At 39.7% G+C, this 21,634-nt stretch overlaps 1 protein-coding gene across 1 annotated transcript; it reads right to left on the bottom strand.

The window, feature by feature from the left end:
* Positions 1-14,254: 14,254 nt before the first annotated feature.
* LOC114202249 (uncharacterized) lies at positions 14,255-16,226 on the bottom strand. Its single transcript, XM_088028970.1, has 3 exons — positions 16,198-16,226; positions 15,240-15,314; positions 14,255-14,879 (listed from the first exon to the last, which is right to left on the bottom strand). Exons 1-3 carry the CDS (start codon positions 16,224-16,226, stop codon positions 14,255-14,257), a joined length of 729 nt encoding a protein of 242 aa, XP_087885096.1.
* Positions 16,227-21,634: the final 5,408 nt, after the last annotated feature.

Raw genomic sequence — 21,634 nt, 5'->3', positions numbered from 1 at the left:
GAGTCTATTTTTGTGTATGGTGTAAAAAAGTGGTCCAGTTTCATTCTTCTGCATGTGGCTCCCCAATTTTCCCAACACCACTTGTTGAAGAGACTTTTTTCCATTGGATATTCTTTCCTGCTTTGTCAAAGATTAGTTGACCATAGAGTTGAGGGTCCATTTCTGGGCTCTCTATTCTGTTCCATTGACCTATGTGTCTGTTTTTGTGCCGGGACCATACTCTCTTGATGATTACAGCTTTGTAATACAGCTGGGAGTCTGGAATTGGGATGCTTCCCACTTTGCCTTTCTTTTTCAACATTCCTTTGGCTATTTGAGGTCTTTTCTGGTTCCATACGAATTTTAGGATTATTTGTTCCAGCTCTGTGAAAAATGTTGATGGTATTTTGATAAGGATTGCATTGAATATGTAGATTGCTCCAGATGGCATAGACATTTTAACAATATTTATTCTTCCAATCCATGAGCATGGAATGTTTCTCCATTTCTTTGTGTCTTCCTCAATTTCTTTCATAAGTGTGCTATAGTTTTCAGAGTACAGATTCCTTACCTCTTTGGTTAGGTTTAATCCTAGGTATCTTATGGTTTTTGGTGCAATTGTAAATGGGATTGATTCCTTGATTTCTCTTTCTTCTGTCTCATTGTTAGTGTATAGAAATGCAAATGATTTCTGTGCATTGATTTTATATCCTGCCACTTTGCTGTTCTAGCAATTTTTGGCTGAAGTCTTTGGGTTTTCCACATAAAGTATCATGTCATCTGAGAAGAATGAGAGTTTGACTTCTTCTTTGCTGATTTGAATGCTTTTATTTCTTTTTATTATCTGATGGCTAAGGCTAGGACTTCCAGTACTATGTTGAACAACAGCGATGAAAGTGGACATCCCTGTCATGTTCCTGACCTTGGAAGGGAAAGCTCGCAGTTTTTCCCCTTGAAGATGATATTCGCCATGGGTTTTTCGTAAATGACTTTCTTATACTGAGGTATGTTCCCTCTATCTCTACACTGCAGAGAGTTTTTACCAAAGCTGGTTCTTTGAAAAGGTTAATAAAATTGACAAACCTTTAACCAAATTGACCAAAGCAAAAAGAGAGACTTGAATAATTAGAATCAGAAGTGAAAGAGGGAACATTACTATCAACTTTACAGAAATAAAAAAATAATAATATAAAGCAATACTAGAACAATTGTATGCCAACAGATTAAATAATTTAAATGAAATGGAAAAATTCCTAGAAGGACACAAACTACTAAAGCAGACTCAAGAAGAAAGAGAGACTTCCACAAGATGGCACTGTAGGAAGATCCTGAACTTACTTTTTCCCATGGACACATCAAATGTACAGCTACATATAGATAGATTTTTTCCTCTGAAGAAGATCTGAAAACTAGACGAATTGCTTCTCCACAACTAGGGGTACAAAGACCACATTGAAATGGGCAGGAGAGGCAGATAGACATAGTCTCACCAAAAACCCCACCCCCAGTACAGTGATACACAATAAGGAGGGTTATCACCAGTCCTGCCTATCTCCTGCATATCTCCCACATCAGGCACCCCAACCCCTGGGATCTGCACCAGACACAAGCTCCTGAAATGTTTGGGTTAGCAAACCGATGGGCCTAATGCCCACGGGGCCCAATGTGCTATAGGAACCTGAGATTCTCCTTTTAAAAGGCTCACATGTTGTCTCACTCATTCTGAGACCCATCAAAAAAGCAGCAGTTTGAAAACACCTAAACTGTATGTGACGGAGATTCATTTGCTAATCCAAAAGCATCTGCTGAAGGGGCAGGGGACAGTTAAAACACTTCGCGGAGATGGAGGCACTGGCAGATGCTGTTTTTTGCACTATCCACTTACCCTGCTAGCTCAGGTGGGTGAACTCAGGTGCAGAACCTTCCTGCCACCTTGCTAAGACAGGTGGGGGTGAACAGTTGAGGCAATATCTCACTGCTTTGCTGAAGCTGAAGAGCATAGGTGATTGCAACACTCCCCCCCCCCCCAACTCCCTGGCTTATGCTGGGGAGTGAAGGCAATCACGGCATTCTCCCACTCCCAGCTTAAAGTTGGCACATGGACACAGAAAAGGCACTGTCCTGATGCATTCCTGAAGGCAAGGGCATGCACAGTCAAGACATTTTCCCACTGCCTTTCTGAAACCAGCAAGCATGTCTCACCCCTTATACTCCCCAGCTGCCCAGCTAAAGCCAAAGGGTGCATGCAGTTCACACAGTGGATGCTTCTTGATTACCTGGCCCTTGTGGCCAATGGGCCTGGTGTTCCTGAGCTCCATGGTAACGTAACAATCAGAAAGACATTTCCTGGCCACCACCCCAGGGCACAGCACAGACAGCAGACTGAAACACAACCCTGGGCTTCCTGTGAAAAATGCCTATTTACTTAGCCTGGAGCTTAGCCTGCAGGACAGGCTTCAGGTTTGCCACACATCTAGGAACTAAGGAGATGCTCCCAGGAAATGTAAGCAGAGAGACACCATCTTTGCACACCCTCTTGGCCTTGCTACAGCTTGATGAGACCTCCCAGAAAGAAGCTTATCTACATATCTGGAACCGTGATTTTTGCAACTATTGTCCAAAGGAAACTTCCAGATTTCTTGGTATGGAGGCCAGGGGGATTATAATTACAGCCTGACAGTACTGTATATATTTCCATAATTTATTTTTTTAATTTTTTAAAATCTTTTTTTGAAAGATTTTATTTATTTATTTGACAGAGAGAGATAGCGAGAGCAGGAACACAAGCAGAGGGAGTGGGAGAAGGAGAAGCAAGTTTCCCGCCGAGCAGGGAGCCTGATGTGGGGCTTGATCCCAGGACCCTGGGATCATGACCTGAACCAAAGGCAGATGCTTAATGACTGAGCCACCCAGGCACCCCTATATTTCCATAATTTAAAAGTTGCTGCCTGCCTCTGGTTTCCAATCAGCCTGAACTAGGTGCTGAATGAGATTCCTTCTTTTGGAGCACCAACAGGCCTTGGCACACTTCCAAAAACAGGGACACTTCAAGAATAAACCAGGCAGTTTAGATAACCACTAAGATTTGAGAGAAAAACAAGAACTAGGGCAAGGTTGAACAAGAAGTTTCACCAGCTACACAAAGCTAAGAGACTCCTTCAAGAGGTAGCTATTTTGCCTAACACATAGAAATAAACACAGACTCGGGAAAAATGAAGAAACAGAGAAATATGTTCCAAATGAAAGAACAAGAAAAACTCTCAGAGAAAAAGACCTTAATGTACAGAGATAAGTAATCTACTTGATAAAGAATTTAGAGTAATGGTCATAAGGAAACACTCAGGCTCAGGAGAAGAGTGGATGAACACAGTGAGAACTTCAACAAAGAGACAGAAAATGTAAAGAAAGTACCAAACAGAGTCATAAAACTGAAGAATACAATAACTGAACTGAAAAAAAATGCACTAGAATTATACAACAGCAGACTAGATGAAGCAGAAGAGCTAATCAGTGAGCTGGAAGACAAAGCAATGAACTCATCTAGACAGAACATCAAAAGGAAGAACAAATGAAGGTAACTTAAGGGACCAATAGGACAACATCATTCAGAATATCTTTTACATTGTAGGGGTCCCAGAAGGCGAAGAGAGAGAGAGAAAGGGACAGAAAATTTATTTGAAGAAATGATGGCTGAAAACGTCCTCACGTAGGAAAGGAAACAGACATTCAGGCCCAGAAAGCCCAGAGAGTTCCAAATAAGATGAACCTAAAGAGATCCATGCCAAGACACATTATAATTAAAATGTCAAAAGTTAAAGATAAAGAGAATCTTAAAAGCAACAAGTGAAACATAAATTGTTATATACAAGGGAAACCCCATAAGGCTGTCAGAAGATTTCTCAGCAGAAAGTTTGCAGGTCAGTAGGCAGTGGCAAGACCTATTCAAAGTGCTGAATGGAAAAACTTCCAACAAAGAATACTCTACCTGGAAATGTTATCATTCATAATTGAAAGATAGAGATATTTTTTTTTTACACAGGCAAAAGCTAATGGAGTTTATCACTACTAAACCAGCCTTACAAGAAATTAGGGGTGCCTGGGTGGCTTAGTCGGTTGAGTGTTTACCTTAGGCTCAGGTCATGATCCCAGGGTCCCAAAATCGAGCCCAACATCAGGCTCCCTGCTTAGCGGGAAGCCTATTTTTCCCTCTCCCTCTGTTGCTCTCCCTGCTTATGCATTCTCTCTCTCTGTCAAATAAATAAATAAACTCTTAAAAAAACAAGAAATGTTAAGGAACTTCCTTAAGCTGAGAAAAATGGCACTAATTAATAACAAAAACAACTTATGAAAGTAAAAATCTTACTGGAAAAGGTAAATATATAATAAACATAGATCAACCACTTAAAAAGCTACTATAAAGGCTGAAAAACAAAAGTAGTAAAATTAACAAAGCTACAATAAATACTTAAAGGATACATAAGATAAAAATCTGTAAAATGTGACATCAAAAACAAAACATGGGGAGGGGGCAAAAATGTAGTATCTCGGAATGTGTTCAAATTTAAGTTTCTATCAAATAGAATATTATTTACATAGGATGATATATGTGAAACTCAGTAAATTCAAAGCAAAAGCTTAAATACACAAAAGAAAATGTGAAAAGAATCTAAACATAACACTAATGGAAGTCATCAAACCACAAGGCAAGAGAGTAAGACAAAAAGAAAGGAACAGGGATGAACTACAAAAACAGCCAGAAAACAATTAACAAAATGGCAATAAGTAAAACCTTGCAATAATTACTTTGAATGCAAATGGACTAAATTCTCTAATTAAAAGAATTAGAGTGGCTGGATGGATAAAAAAAGACATATCTATATGCTGCCTAAGGAGACTCACTTCAGAAGTAAAGACACACACAGATTGAAAGCGAAGGGATAAAAAAAAGATATTCCATGCAAATGGAAACCAAAAGAAAGTGGGTGTACATATACTCATACCAGACAAAATAGACTTTAAAACAAAAACTGTAACAAGCTGGAGGAGGGAAGGTGTTGAAAAAGTAGGAGACCTTCATTTCATCTTATCCCTTGAATTGAGCTAGATATCTATTAAATCATTCTGAGCACCTGTGAATTCAACCCAAGATCTAAGAAAATAATTACTACAATTCTACAAATAGAAAAGTGACTACTTTTCACAGGTAGGAGGTGTAGAGAAGTGAATCTGAGGGGATATATTGGAAAATAAAACCCAGGAGGAGGGAGCCGCTGTTAACTGGCTACCAGAAAGTGATATAGCACTGGAGCACAAAATGGAAACTTTCAAAAGTCTGCTCCAGTGAGAGATGTCCCTGCCTGGAAGGTGCTCAGGTGGTGAAGTGGGGCAGAATCCTAGGTGGTACAGTGTGGTCTCAGGATCCCTGGGGTCAGAGAAAGAACAGAGGTGCCTGAGTGTGATGGAGTTCCCAAGCATTGGAGCGGGGACCCCAGCTATAATCAGCAAGGCCAGGAGTGGGCTTTCAGCTTGGTGTTGCCATAAATTGTGAACCATGGCATGATCGGGTGACCACTCTCCAAGCTGGGGCCCTGGAAACAGCATCACCATGGCAAGACCCTCCTCCTTCCTTTGGGAGGAGTGGTGCTGGCGTGCACACTATCTGGCAACTGCTCCCAGAGCAGGGGTCCAGCTAGCTACAGAACAGCTGCAAGACTCTCTTCCTCCCCCTGAGAGGAGCCACGAAGGTATGTGCACCATCGGGCAACTACTCACTGAGCAAGATCTAACAATTATAAATATTTATGCTCCTAACTTGGGAGCAGCCAAATATATAAACCAATTAATAACAGTACTAAAGAAACACATTGATAATAATACAATAATAGTAGGGGATTTTAACACCCCACTCACAGTAATGGACAGACCATCTGAGCAGAAGATCAACAAGGAAATAAGGGCTTTGAATGACACATTGGACCAGATGGACTTCACAAATATATATAGAGCATTCCATCTGAAAGCTACAGAATACACATTTTTCTCAAGTGCACATGGAATATTCTCAAAATAGATAACATAGTGGGTCACAAATCAGGTGTCAACCAATACAAAAGATTGGGATTATTCCCTGCATATTTTCAAACCATAATACTTTGAAACTTGAACTGAATCAGAAGAGGAAATTTGAAAGGAACTTAAAACACTTGAAGGTTAAAGAGCATCCTACTAAAGAATGAATGGGTTAACCAGGAAATTAAAGAAGAATTAAGAAAATTCATGGAAACTAATGCAAGCTGGTACTGCCACTCTGGAAAACAGTATGGAGTTTCCTCAAGAAGCTAAAAATAGAGCTACCCTACTATCCAACAATTGCACTACTACGTATTTACCCTAAAGATACAAATGTAGTGATCTGAAGGGACACTTGCACTCCAATGTTTATAGCAATAATGTCCACAATAGCCAAATATGGAAAGAGCCAAGATGTCCATTGATGGATGAATAAAGAAGATGTGGTATATCTATATCTATATCTATATCTAAAGAATATCTAATACCAATCCATCTCAAAATCCTCTGAAAAATTGAAGAGGAGGGAATGCTTCCAAACTAATTTTCCAAGGCAAACATTTTCCTGATACAGAAACCAGACAAGGACACCATAGAGAAGAAAATTACAGGACAATATCCCTGATAAAAATAAATGTAAAAATCCTTAACAAAATATTAGCAAACCAAATTCAACAATACTTTAAACGCATTATATACTATGATCCGGTGAGATTTAATCCAGGGATGCAAAGATGGTTCAACATACAGGAATCAATCAATATGATACCCCATATTAACAAAATAAAAGATAAAAATCGTACAATCATCTCAATAGATACAGAAAAAGCATTTGACAACATTCAACATCTATTTTTGATAAAAACACTTAACAAAGCAGATATAGAGGGAATGCACCTAAACATAATAAAAGCCATATATGACAAATCCACAGCTAATATAATCAGTAATGAAAAGCTGAAAGATTTTCCTCTAATATCAGAAATAAGACAAATATATCCACTCTCCCCACTTTTATTCAGCATAGTTTTAAGAGTCCTAGACATAGAAATTAGGTAAGAAAAAGAAATACAAGACATAAAATTTGGAAAAGAAGAAGGAAAATTGTCACTATTTGCTGATGACATGATACTATATATAGAAAACCTAAAGAATCCACCAAAAACTGTTAGAACTTATACATGAATTCAGTAAAGTTGCAGGATACAAAATTAGTATACAAAAACCTGTTGCATTTCTATATACTAATAAAGAATTTTAAGAGAAAAATTTAAAAAATAATCCCATTTACAATCACATCAAAAAGCATAAAGTACCTACAAATAAATTTAACCAAGGAGGTTAAAGATGTATATATTAAAAAATATAAGTCATTGATGAAATAAATTGAAGAAACAGAAATAAATGGAAAGATATTCTGTATTCATGGATTGAAGAATAAATATTGTTAAAATGTCCATACTACACAAAGCAATCTACAGATTCAATGCAATCCCTATCAAAATTCTAATGACATTTTCCAAGTATCTAGTAAAAATAATTCTAAAATTTATATGGAACCACAAAAGGCCCTGGATAGCCAAACAATCTTGAGAAAGAACAAAGCTGGAGGTATCACCCTTCCTGATTTCAAACTATACTACAAAATTATAGTAATCATAACAGTATGTTATTGACATAAAAACAAACACATAGATCAATGGAACAGAATAGAGAGTGCAAACATAAACCCACAAATATATGGTCAACTAATTTATGACTAAGGAACTAAGAATATGCAATGGGGAAAGGACAGATTCTTCAATAAATGGTATTGGGCAAATTGGACAGGTACCTGCAAAAGAATGAAACTGTATCACTATCTTACACCATATTTAAAAATAAACTCAAAATAGACTAATGACTTGAATGTAAGACTTAAAACCATAAAACCCCAAGAAGAAAACATAGGTGGTAAGCTCCTTGACATCAACTTTAGAAACATGTTTTTGGATCTGGCACCAAAGCCAAGGGAATTAAAAGCAAAAATAAAGGGAACTATATCAAACTAAAAAGCTTTTCACAGTGGAGGAAACTCAACAAAACTAAAAGGTAACATACTGATTGAGAGAAGATATTTGCAAATCATATATCCAATAGGGGATTAATATCCAAAATGTATGAAAACTCATACAACTGAATAACAACAACAAACAATTTCATTAAAAAATGGACAGAGGATTTGAATAGGCATTTTTCCAAAGAAGACATACATATGGCAAACAGGCATATAAAAATATGCTTAGCATCACTATTTATCAGGGAAATACAAATCAAACCCCAAAGGAGATATCATTTCATACCTGTAGAATGGGTATTATCAAAAAGTCAAGAAGTAAGTGTTGGAGGATGTGGAGAAAAAGCAACCCTTGTGCACTGTTGGTGGGATTGTAAAATGGTACAGCCACTATGGAAAGCAGATTGGTGGTTCCTCAAAAAATTAAAAACTACCACGTGATCCAGAAACTCCATTACTGGGTATCTGTCCAAAGAAAACAAAAACACTAATTAAAAAAGATACATATACTCCTATGTTCATTGAAGCATTATTTACAATAGCCAAGATATGGAAACTACCTGTGTCCATCAGTGGATGAATGGACAAAGAAGATGTGATACACACACACACAATGGAATATTAGCCATAAAAAAGTAAAATATTGCCATTTGTGACAACATGGATGAAACTTGAGGGTATTATGTTAAGTGAAATAAGTCAAACAGAAAGACAATTACCACATGGTTTAACAGATATGTGGAATCTAAAAAGCAAAACAAACAGAACCCAGACTCATACATACAGAGAACAGATTGGTGGTTGACTGAGGGGAGGAAGATTGGGAGGAATGGTTGAAAGGGATCAATAAGTAAAATTTCCATTTATAAAATAAATAAGCTGTGGGGAGTATAGTCAATAATATTGTATTAACTTTGTGTGGTAACAGATGGTAAGTAGATTTAATGTGGTGATCATGTTGTACACTTGAAACTAATATAATATTGTATGTCATTTAGACTTCCATAAAAAAGAAGAAATAGATTATACAAATAGACTTATAACAGGTGAAGAGTTTGCATTGGTAGTAAAAAAAATACCCACAAATAAAAGCCCAGGTCCAGATGGCTTCACTGATGAATTCTATCAAACATTTATAAAATAATTATTACCAAATCTTCACAATACGAGAAGTCAGAGATTAGTAAATTCTGTGAGATTTAGCCCATTTCTTTTTATCTTTCATAGCAAAATTAATTCCTTGGTTCAGTATGATTTTGGTGATTTTTTGTGTGGCACTATTCAGGTAACTAAGACATGCTTATGCTGACAGAAGTCTTATGGACAGTAAAGGCAATTCTTTCTCTGATATGCATATCTATTACTGTAAGGAAAAATATTCTGACTCCTCTGTGAAAGAAGGTCTCCAATAATCAATTTACCACTTGGCAGGTAGTTGGCTGCACCAGGAAATGTTGCCAAATACATGGGTCAGCATTGTCTTCTGCTGTGGGAGTTTTGGACACCTGGCAGTGGCAGTAGCCAGGTCAGCCTTGGTAATAGGAAGGCAATGTTGTGAAGCCCAGTCATAGTATCCAACTTGGTCACCATGACAGTGTATGGACCCATGGAGTTTCAGATGGAGAGTAATATCTTCAGGAACTGTGCTTAGTGGATTATGCCTAGGATCCTCATACACATCTGGTTTAGGTGATTTAGATGATGAGATTTCAACTTTTGAGCTAATGCTGTAATGAGATGAGATTCTTGTGAATATGGGAGAAGGTGAATATGTTTTGCACTTGGGAAGGAAATGAATCTTCAGGAATCAGAAGGTGGACTGTGGTAGGCAGAATTTTAAGATCGCCTACCAAATTGCCAGCTGGTAATTGCATACATACCTTCTTCCAGTTAATCAAGCACTAATCCATGTGTTTCTGTGAAGCTGTCTGCAGATATAATTAGTGTCTCAAATCAGTTGACTTTAACATAGGAAAATTATCTAGGTGGCCCTGACCTAATCACATCATCTCCCCCCCCCCTTGCTTTTTTTTTAAGAGAGGGAGAGAGGGAAGGGGAGGGAGAGAGAGAATCTTAAGCAGGCTTCATGCCTAGCACAGAGCCCAATGTGGGACTTGATCTCACAACCCTGAGATCATGACCTGAGCCAAAATCAAGAGTCAGATTGATTCCCCCCAGGCACCCCATATCATCCCTTTAAATAGGGGTCTAAAGTCAGATACAGAGAAGTCAGAGACTAGAAGCATAAGAAAGAGTCAATGTGCTGTTACAGGCTTGAAAATGGAGTGAGCCTTGTGGTGAAGAATGCAAGCTTTTATAAGCTGAAAACAGCTCAGCTGTTAGCCAGTAAAAATATGCAGTACCACAGTCCTGTAGCTGCAAGGAACTGAATTCTGAAAACACCTTGATGTCAGCCTTGTGAGAGCCTGAGCAGAAAGCACAACCATACATTGCAAGACCTCTGGCCTACAGATGTGTGAACTAATAAATGAATGTTTTGTTAACCTCAGTGTGTCATAATTTGTTGTGCAATAGTAAATTATTATATCATGGGATACAAAATCTGCACTATTATTAATTTTCTAATTTAATTCTTTCCAAAGTCCCTGATCAGTCTTTTAATCATTGCATATGGGTCAGAGTAGATCCATACCTACAGCCATGAAAAGTTATATACAAAGACCCATATGAACCACATAGCATTCTACCTACTGGTAGCATGTTTCTTTCCCAGTGTTTTTCTGAGTCATTCCTGAGTGGGGTTATAGTGCAGCAGACATCCATTTACGTCTACCATCAACATACCAAGAAGATACATCCACAAACTGGATCATTGTTTTATCCCTCTTCTAACTGGTTATGAGGAACTCCCATTAGGCCATACATGATGGTTGAAAGATAGAGACAATCAAATAGCAGGAATAGGTATCATGTAATTTACTTGTGCCATTTTTATGTACCCTAGTCCAGTCTTTTAATCCATTTGCAAGTGCTCACAGAAAACTTTACTATTCAACAGAGTAAATAGAAACAAGTTCATAATGGGTGTCTCATTCATACAGAAAATTAATATCTCATGGCCAGGTATTAAGTCTCTACCAGGGTCTAGTAGCAAGCCCAAGTGAGCACCTTCTGAAATGGAGACTGCTGAAAGAAGAGGGCACGGTTTGCTCAAAAACCCTAGGAGTGTGTTTTTTTGATTCTATTATTGGGGGTTTTTAAGGCTGCATAGACTCTGTATAGCAAGAATATAATACAGTTGGGTCTGCAGGGTCATGAGGCTGAAGTGTCAGAGAAACTTGCACTATAGCCTGGACCTACTGTTGATCTTTTTCTTGCTCTGGGTACCACTTAAAATTGGAAACCATATGGAGTCCAAGCACAAAACCAATACGATATATGTTGTCTCTAAAATCTAAGGCCCTGATTCCCACAGGCTAACTGGAGAAAGATCACCTGCAGGTAGCTCAACTGTTATCCCTCCATAGCAGCTCCTTAGTCTGGCCTCCCACAGGCAGACATACTGTTCCTTTATGACACTGTACTCCTGTGGCATACAGAGTCTTCCACTGGGTCCCTTTACAGCACATATACCACAGTTGTTTAGTTTCACTTTACAGAGCCTGTCTTCCTGGGATTGAGAAGTTTCACTCTGTCCAGCCCAGGAGCTCTCCTTGGTGCTGGTAAACCCTGTTAGACAATTAAAATTATGTGTCCAAAGTTAATTATGTAGATAGGGGCTAAGCTTGGGGAAAAACTTAGGGTTCCCAAATTAGTCCTTATTATTTATGCTTTTATTAAATACCTACTATTTGTCCGGTACTGTGTTGGGCACTAGGGTTACAAATATGAAATGGGCTGGATAAGTTTTGAGATGCAAAGAATCCAATAGAGTGTTTCTCAGTTTTTTAAAACCACAGCCCACAGTTAGAAATATATTTTTGTATCACAACTCATGTTACACACACACACACACACACACACATCTGAAACACAAATTTCATATAATATTCACCATACCTGCAATTTGATATTTTCTATTTGCCTTTATTCTATCTTATTTCCTTAACAATTTGCAAGTCTTGATTCACTGAATTAACTTCAAGACTTACCAATGCATGGGAAAGTGGTAACTTCAGTTTGACAAACATGGGTCTATTTAATAATCTGTGATATGTATCTTATATGGTGCATATATTTATACTTTCAGGTACATACTTTACGGGAAGGTGGGAGTGGAGAGCCTGAAAAGAGTCTCCATCTAAGCCAGTGGTTCTCAAACTTAAATGTGCATAGGGATCACCTGGGGGTCTTGTTAAAATGATCCTAACTCAGTAGGTCTGAGGTAAGGTGAGATTCTGCATTTCTAATTAACTCTCAAGTGATACTGATGAGCTGGTCCATGCACCACATGTTCACTAATAAGGATCTAAAAATAAAATATATTTAAGGGTTGGCTGACTTGCTAAACTGGGGCCTGAAAAGTTTCCTGGGAGAGAACTCAACCTAGGAAAGAGAGTTTGCAGATATTAACCTGTAAGAATAGCACAGATTTTTTTAAAAAAAAGATTTGATTGATTGATTGATTTATGAAAGAGCATAAGTGGGGGAGGCGCAGAGAGACAAAAAGACTCCCCACTGAGCCCTGGACCCAACGTGGGGTTCTATTCCAGGACCCTGACATCATCACCTGAGCTGAAGTCAGACACTTGACCAACTGAGCCACCCAGTCACCCTAGCACAGTTTTATCATACAGATATTTTTTTTTTCCTGGTCTAGCCTGCAATATCTGAATTTGATGAGGATATTCATGTATGCAAAAACACACAAACCAAAAAAATACACATAAAACATCATTGCAAGTAGCGTTAGTGGGATATTCACAGGTAACTGAATAACTATAATTCAAGTGGGGAAAGAGCTTTATTCATACTTGATAAGGGTCAAGGGTAGGTGGGCATTGGCTCTAGAGAAATTGATAGGGCTTTGGCACCTAGGCCTCCAGATAATTAGACAGTATCAGTAATAAGTACAGAACCCAGGAGAAAGGGCACAGTGCCCAGCAGACATGGAAGTATCCAGGAGACAATGACATTCATCTTCTAGCTGCTTAGATTTGTTACTGGGCACAGGTGAGACCTTCAGTCCTGCTCCAAGTGTCTGATTCCATCCATATACCTGCTGCTGCATGGGAATGGTGTGGGAGCCATCCCCCACCCCCCCCACACACAAGTATCTGGTAGAGCCTGGGTTACAACAGAGCTCACATACTCAGTACCTCTGATCCACTTGGCAGGCCCATGAAGGAAGTAATATCCCCATTTCACAGATGACAACATTGACCCTTATAGCAGTGGGTCTGTTATAACTGTCAGGTTGATTCCTCTAGCTATTAGTCCTAGAAAATGTGAGTTTTACTTATTATTCTATGTTCTGACAACAGGAATTTTAAGTGTCTTCACTGCCCTCTTAAACTCACAGAACAGTTCAATCACTTACCATGTTTTCTTCTCTGATTTTAGTTATTTTTTAATTATGACAAACATAATTCATATATTTAGGAAAAAGAGATGAGTGACCAAATAAGAAGAATCACACATGGTCGGAGCCATAGGATGGTAGAGTACTCAGAAGGAGCAGCAGTGCTCACTGACATGGTTACAACTAGGGGAAGACATGGGGTTGGGCATGTCTGCTGAGGAATGCCATGGAAGTACCTAACCATGAGGTGATTGAACTCATTTTTGAGTACGGGTGAGTCCTATTTTGGCTACCATGCAGGAAAAACCATTGCCTACTATTTAGTGTAACACACTTTCAGAGTTTTCTCTGTGCACAAATGCATTATGTAAACATTATATTTTTACAAAAAAATGGGCTGATACTGCATATGGGGTTCTGAAAGTGGTTTTATCTTTATTGTTATTTTGGAATGTACCATGAACATCTTTTCCATGCACATGGATGAAAATTCCCTACTGAAAGGCAGAGAGCATTATAGTTGGACCAAAAGGCTACTGGTAACAAGAGTGACACCTAAAACAAAATATCAGCTTAAGGTTAAAGCACATAGCCTGGCAAATGCCTGCCAGGGAAAGCAGCGTCAGCAATATTCTCATTAGAGAAAACAAAATTGAAGGCCAAAGGCATTAAAGATATGGGATATCATGTAAGCCTCTTTGGCCCCTACCTCCACCCCTCACCCCCCTGACACCTCGTTGCCCCCTTGGGGCAAATGGATCCTGTACATCTCTTTGCATCCAATGAAAACCACCCATTTTCTGTTTTTTCCTTAGCTCTTCCTGAGCCCTTGACATATCTCCACATTCTCTCATCATCTCCTCGCTGCCCAAGTGCCTTTCCTGTAAGTCCTCCTGATAGTCCTTGGGGGAATCATCTGTCCCCCTGTCTGTTTTTCTTTTTGCTTTCCTGGGCACGTAATCTTCAGCTGGGCGCTTTTCGGCAGCCCGTGGCTCACCCTCGGGTTTTGCCAGGGATTCTGGTTTGCCCTCACCGTGTGGTTTTCCCTCATTTTCAGACTTGCCCTGCTTTTCTTGCTTTCCCTCATCTTTTGGTTGTCTCTCATCATCTGGCTGTCCCTTATTCTGGAGCTTTCCCTCATGCCCTGGCTTCCCCTCCATTTCCAGCTTTTCTTCCTCATCTGATTTTCCTTCATCTTCAGGCTCCACTTCATCTTCTGGCATTCCCTCGATTTCCAGCTTTCCTTCATTTTCATTGTAGAGTTTTTCCATGTTGAGATTTTCCCTTTTCCTTGTCCTGGGTGGGGGGTAGGGTGGGTTGGGGGGTAAGAGAAGTCAAAAGAGACAAGGGAGACTGAGGCCTTGGAGGTGGAATGCAGGTGCTGATAGTACTGGCATCCTTCCCCTTGGCTGGGTTCCCCTGACCTGCCCAAGCCCTCCAAGTGTGTCTTCTGCCCACCCTTTACCCCACAATTCATCCCACAGGTGAGAGCCAACCATTTCCCTGGCAGGCCCTTTGTACCATCCCTCGGTGTGGTGGGGTGGGTGCAATATACATGGTGGTGAGATGGGCAGTGGGACCCTCAAATTCTGCCCAAACTGTGCCCTCTGCACCCTTTCCCCACCGTTCCTGTCCAGTGGTCTCCCTCTTTCACTAACCTGCAGGGATTCTGGACAGGTTCCTCCTCCTTTTCTAGCCTTGCAGAGTGCTGGGGACAGACACAGAGACCTGCAGACAGAGAGGAGACAGGAGCAGAGCCTGTGCACTCAGCCTACTGAGGTTTCTTTCCTGAATCTGAGTCCTACTCAAGCAACATTTCCCTCTCCTACCTCCCCCGCATCCCAGCCGCCATTAATTTTTAGGCTTCAGACTCCAGACCAGGATGCTTTCCAAATGGTTTGGGTCTCTGTGTCCCCCTCCCCTGCAGGCAAGCCGCCCACCCCCACCCCCTTTCCGCGGAGGTCAGTATTTCCTTTTAGGTGCAGAGTGTGATAGGGGGTTATTTCTAGAATATGCCTACATCTCACTGTCGCACTGCGGGGGCGCCTCCCCCCATTTCAGGTCCAAAAATGCATGGAGGGCGCACAGGAGGGGCGTCGAAGAGGCGGCGGGGTGCTCCCTCCCCACCTGCCCATGTCCGCGCTGCATCCCCCTCCCCACCGACCTCCCGGACCCCTCCCCACCCCGCGCTGCTCGCGGATCCTACTGCCATCCACCTCCACCCCAGCCCGGGGCCGCCAGCAGCGCCCACCTTCACACTGACCTGCGGGGCCCGGGGAAGGCCTGCGCCTCCTCGGGCTCGCCGAAGCCCGCTTGCCCCTCGCCCGCCGCCCGGGCAGCTCAGGGAGCTGGTTCCGCGCGGGCGACGGGAGCGGAGGGCGCAGGGACCAGACCGCAGAGCGGGCGAGCGGGCAGGCGCGGGGGCTGCTGCCCACGTCGGCGCCCAGCCGGTCACGTGAGCGCCGCGTCACCCGAGCTCGGTCCCCACCCCGCCCCCTCACCCCCATCCCCAAGGGACCGAGCAACCGCACACGGTGGGGGGGCGGGGTGGCAAAGGGGGAATCAAGGAGAGAGCAGGCGCCCGGAGGCTTCCCGACCGCAGGTGCTTTACCTGGCGCATCTCAGGTCCTCGCACAGCATCCCTCTGCGATGTACGTCATTGCCAGGTGTGACCGCTGATCACAGGGATGGTACCCGACTTTGCCAGGAGCGCTCAGCAACTGAGTCCCACAGGCTGCTTTCAAGACCGGCTCTGCCTGACTCCAGAGCCCAGGCAGTAGTGCCCGCCAGGAAGCGGCGCTGCCACCTTGAGTAGCTGTGTTCCTGGGCCTCTTCTCTCAGTCCACACGTGCTCTCTCCCTGAAAGATTTCTGTTCATTTCCCTCTAAGCACAGATGATTCTCAAATCTCCGTCTCCAGACTATTTCCTCCCCTTAGCCCCAGACCCTCTTTGCCCACTGTCTATTGGATAGCACTGCTTGAATATCCCCGAGGGACCTCAAAATCCATATACCCCAACCTGCTTTCAGCAACTTCCTTCTCACCTTCTCCGTTCACTTCCTTCACACTTGAAACTTGCACTCCAATATTTGACCTGTTCTCATGTAGAATGTCAGACAGGCAAAAAGAAAAAAAAGAAGCATTAAGACATTTTTTTTAAATGTATCACAGATGAACATATCTATTGTAATCCTTGGTCTACAACAGTCTTTATCATTAATCCTTTGTCCCTCTTTTCTTTCCTTTCCTCCCCTTTATTTTTTTCCCCTTCCCTTCCCTTTCCTCTTTTATACTGTGAAACCACCACCCAACTCAAAAACTAGAAAACTGCCAAAACTATAGTTGTTACAGTGTAACACCATATGCTTGGTTTTGACACTGTGACTATGATGTGTCTTGGTTTGGATCATGTTTATCCTGACTGGAGTTAACTGAACTTCCTGTATGCATAGATTAGTGTGTCCCCTTATGAGTAATTTTTAGCTTTTATTTGTTCAAAAATTCTTTCTTCCTGTTTCTCTTTTCTCCTTCTGGGATTCCTATCATGCATATGTTAAGTATGCTTCATTGTGTCTCCTGGTTCTTTTAGGCTTTGCTAAATTTTCTTCATTCTTTTTACTTTTTGCTCCTCAGACTGGATAATCTCAATTGATCTATCTTCAGGGTAACTGATTCTTTCTTCTGCCTGCTCAAATATGCTGTCAAATCCCTCCAGTGAGGTTTTCACTTCAGTTATTTTCAGCTCCAGATTTTCTATATGGTTCCTTTTTATAATTTCTATCTCTATATTCTATCTCTCTGTTGATAGTTTATATTTGCTGGGGCATTTCCCCCTCATTTCCTTAGTCTTTTGTCTATGGTTTCCTTTAGCTCTTTGAGCATATTTAAGAAAGGTGATCTAAAATTTTTTTCTAGTTTGTCCAATACATGAACTTTCTTATACTCAGTCTAATAATTTTTTTCTTTCCTAGAAATAGACCATACTTTCTTGTTTCTTCACATGCCTCACAATTTGTGTTGGAATCTAGATGTTTTGTATATTAGAAAATGTCAACTCTGTAAATTAGATCCTCCCGCTTTCCAGGGTTTGTTATTGTTCTTTGTTGTTGGTTCTTTCTTTGTTTAGTGACTTTTTAAAATATATTTTTAAATTCTGTATTCTTTGTCATGTGTGGCCACTGAAATATGTGCCATATTAGCTCAGTAATCAACTGGTATTTGGACAGAGTTACTTTAAATGTCTAGAGCCAACAGAAGAAAAATACTTTCCCAGTCTTTGCAGATGAGCTCTGAGCTGAGGTATTTTTAATGCTTTACTTTCTGCTTGTGCAGACCTTAAGGGCCAGCCCAAAGTTAATGTTTAGAGTCTTCTCTGGCCTTTTCTGAGCATGTGTCCAACCTCAGATATGGACATATACTATTTGATTCCTTAGTATATGTGAGTTTTTAAAGTGCTTTATCCTCCATGTATGTCTTTTCCCCAACTTCTCATACTTATACTTCCCAACCTGTCTATTGTTTATCCCAAATGTTGTTCCTTGCCCCAGGCTGTTTGTGGTAGGCAGACAATTTAAAATTTCTTACCACAAACAGCAGCCTCTTTTTTCACCAAATTTCCCCCTGGTTGTTACAATTTTTACTTTACTAGGTTCCAGAATTCTACAAAAGTTGATTCTGATACTTTTTGCCAGCTTATTAGTTGCCTTTGGGAGAGGGGGTCAAGTCCCAGAATTCCACTGCCATTTTCAGTAAGGTTACTTTTCTTTCTATTCCTATTCCTATTTGTCAGTGTTGGTAGTTTGTGTCTTTATTGGAATTTGGCTCTTTCATCTGTCTTGTCTTACTTATTGTCATACAGCTGTTCATAGTATTACTGTATAATCCTTTGTAAACCTTTAGAGTTAAGTCATGTCCCCTCTTTCATTCCTGTTTTTAATAATTTGAATCCCTATCCTTTTTTTCTTGGTAGGTCTAGCTATAGCATTGCCAGGTTTTTTTTCTTATATTTTCAAAGAACCAGCTTTTGGTTTTAGTGACATTCTCTATTGTTTTACTATTCTCTATTCCATTTTTTTCCACTCTAATCTTTACTATTTCCTTCCTTATGATTTCTTTGGTTTTAAGTTGATTTTTTCTAGTGATTTAAGGTGAGAATTTAAATTATTGATTTGAGATTTTCATCTTTTTAATATAAGGATTTACAACTATAAAATTCCCTCTAAGCACTGCTTAACTACATCCCATAAGTTGCAGTATGTTGTGTTTTCATTTTTATTCATCTCAAAGTAGTTTCTAATTTCCCTCATGATTTCTTCTGATTAAATGTAAACACACTGTTTAATTTCTACATGTTTGTAGATTTTTCAGATTTCCTTATGTTTTCAATTACTAACTTAATTCCATTATTCTCAGAGAATATTATTTGTATGATTTCAATCCTTATAAATTTATATGGTATTTTATTATGGTCTACTGTATGGTCTATCCAAGAGAAAGTACCATGGGTGCTCGACAAGAATGTGTATTTTGATGCTGCTTGGAGTATTTTATAAATGTCTGTTATTCTAGTTGGTTTGGTTTTATTCAATTGTCTTTTCTTTTCTTTTCTTTTTTTTAAGATTTTATTTACTTTTTTGAGAGAGAGAGAGAGAGTGAGAGCGAGCACAGGTGGGGGTGGGGAGGGAGGGGCAGAGGGAGAAGCAGACTCCCCTCTAAGCAGGGAGCCCGATGCGGGACTCAATCCCAGGACCCTGGAATAATGACCTGAGCCAAAGGCAGGCACTTAACTGACTGAGCCACCCAACTGTCTTATTTTCTTATTGATATTCTTTCTACTTGTTCCATCAAGTTTTTAAAGTGTCATTTTGAAGTCTCCAGTTACTATCATCAAATTGTCTGTTTTTCCCCTTTTTTTCTGGCAGTTTTTGCTTCATGTATTTTGACATTTACATATGTTTACACATGTTGTAACATATTCCTGATGGGTTGACCTTGTCATTATAAAATACCTTTCTTGTTGAATAATATTTTTTGTCCTAAAGTCTGTTTTGCCTGATATTAAAATAACCACTACTCTTTTCATTAGCCTTTGCATGGTATATATTTTCCATCTTTTCACTTTCATTCTATTTATTTCTTTGAATCTAAAGTGTTTCTCTTGTAGAGAGTATGCAGTTGGATTATGCTTTTTTGCCCCATTCTGCCAATTTCTGCCCTCTGAACGGAGTGTTTAATCAATTTGTATTTAATGTAATCATGGATAAGGTAGGATTCACATCTGCCATTTTACTATTTGTTTTCTATATGTCTACTGTCTTTTTTGCTCCTTTATTTCTCCACTATTTCATTCTTTTTAAAAGACATTTTTAGTATGCCATTTTAATTCTCTTGTTTTTTAGAAGATTTAAAAAATCATTTTCCTAGTGGTTGCCCCAGGGATTAAAATTAACATCTTAAAACAATCTAATTTTGTCAATTCTAACTTAATTTCAATAATATTTAAAAGTTCGTTCTAAAATATCTCCATTCCCGGGCGCCTGGGTGGCTCAGTCAGTTAAGTGTCTGCCTTCAGCTCAGGTCATGATCCCAGGGTCCTGGGATGGAGTCCCACATCAGGTTCCCTGCTCGACAGGGAGCCTGCTTCTCCCTCTCCTCCCTGCTCATGCTCTCTCTCACTATCTCTGTCTGTCTGTCTCTCAAATAAATAATAAATAAGATCTTTAAAAAAATAAAAAATAAAATATCTCCATTCACTCCTTGCTCCTTTGTGCTATTATTGTCATAGAAACTACACGTTTAGCCATTGCACACCCATAAACATTGTTTTATAATTATTGTTTTTATGCAGTTTTCCTTTAAATCAAACAGGAAAGAGTCACAAACATACATTTATACTGTCTGTATTAATTTTTTATTGCTGCTGTAACAAAGTACCACAAAGTTCATAGCTTAAACAATAGAAGTTTATTCTTTTACAATGCTGGAGGTCATAAATTTGAAATAATTTTATGGGGTTTAACCAAGGTATTAACAGGGCAATACTGTCTCTGGGAACTTTAGGGGCGCATCCATTTCCTTGCCTTTTCCAGCGTCTAGAGCTGCATTTCTTGATTTATGTCCACTTACTCCATCTCCAAAGCCAGCAACATAGCATATTCAAATGTTTCTGCTTCCATCATCACATTGCTTTCTTCCTCTTCAATGTCAAATTTCCTTCTGTCTTTCTCTGATAAGAACACTTGTGATTGCACTTGGGCCCCACCCAGAAAATCCAGTATAATCTCTCCATCTTGAGATCCTTAACTTTATCACAACTGCAAAGTCTGTTTTTGCCATAGAAGGTAATATTTATAGGTTACAGGGTTTGGATATGAGTATCTGTGGGGAGACCATTATTTAGCCAACCACTTTGTCTTTTATATTTACCTATTTTAGTTACCTTGCCGGTGGTCTTTATTTCTTAATGTGGATTCAAGTTACCATCTAGTGTCCTTTGATTTGAGCCTTAAGGACTCTGATTAATATTTCTTATAGAACAGTGAAACTGTTTAAAAATTCTCTCAGTATTTGTTATCTGAGAATGTCTTTATTAATAATTTTTAAAGGAGAATTTGTTGGTTAGGATATCTTGGTTAATATTCATTTTCTTCTGCATTCTGAAGATGAAGTCCCACTGTCTTCTGATCTCCATGATTTCTGATTAGAATACCACTGTAGATTAGTGTTTTTCATCAAATATGAGAAGTTTTGGTTATTGTATTTTCAAATGTATTTCCTTGTTGCTTTCTTTTTCTCATCTCTTTCTGTGATTCCTATTGTATCTATGTTGGTATACTTGATAGTGTCCCAAGGTTCTGTGTCTCTATATGCTCTCATTAATTTTTCTTTCATTTTTCAGACTTGAAATCTTTATTTACCTATTTTTAAGTTTAATGATTCCTTCTTCAGCCAGCTCAAGTGAATTTCTCATTCCAATTATTTTCTGTTCAATGGGGAAAAGACTATCTTTTCAATAAACAGTGCTGGGAAAACTGGATATCCACATGCAA

Source organism: Eumetopias jubatus, unplaced genomic scaffold (genome assembly GCF_037043125.1).
Source record: "Eumetopias jubatus isolate StellerSeaLion01/CBP00866 unplaced genomic scaffold, mEumJub1_p1.0 scaffold_11, whole genome shotgun sequence".
Lineage (NCBI taxonomy): Eukaryota > Metazoa > Chordata > Mammalia > Carnivora > Otariidae > Eumetopias > Eumetopias jubatus.
The sequence above is the reverse complement of the archived record's forward strand: the minus strand, read 5'-3'. Positions and strand labels throughout refer to the sequence as shown.

What these genes read in the sequence shown, in the direction of transcription:
- LOC114202249 (XM_088028970.1), bottom strand. Translation starts at nt 16,226, where the DNA reads ATGCTGTGCGAGGACCTGAGATGCGCCAG. An exon ending in GAGGACCTGAGATGCGCCAG is followed by an intron (nt 15,315 to 16,197) that starts GTAAAGCACCTG and finishes CTCTGTCTGCAG; the next exon opens with GTCTCTGTGTCTGTCCCCAG. An exon ending in CCAGAATCCCTGCAGGTTAG is followed by an intron (nt 14,880 to 15,239) that starts TGAAAGAGGGAG and finishes CCCACCCAGGAC; the next exon opens with AAGGAAAAGGGAAAATCTCA.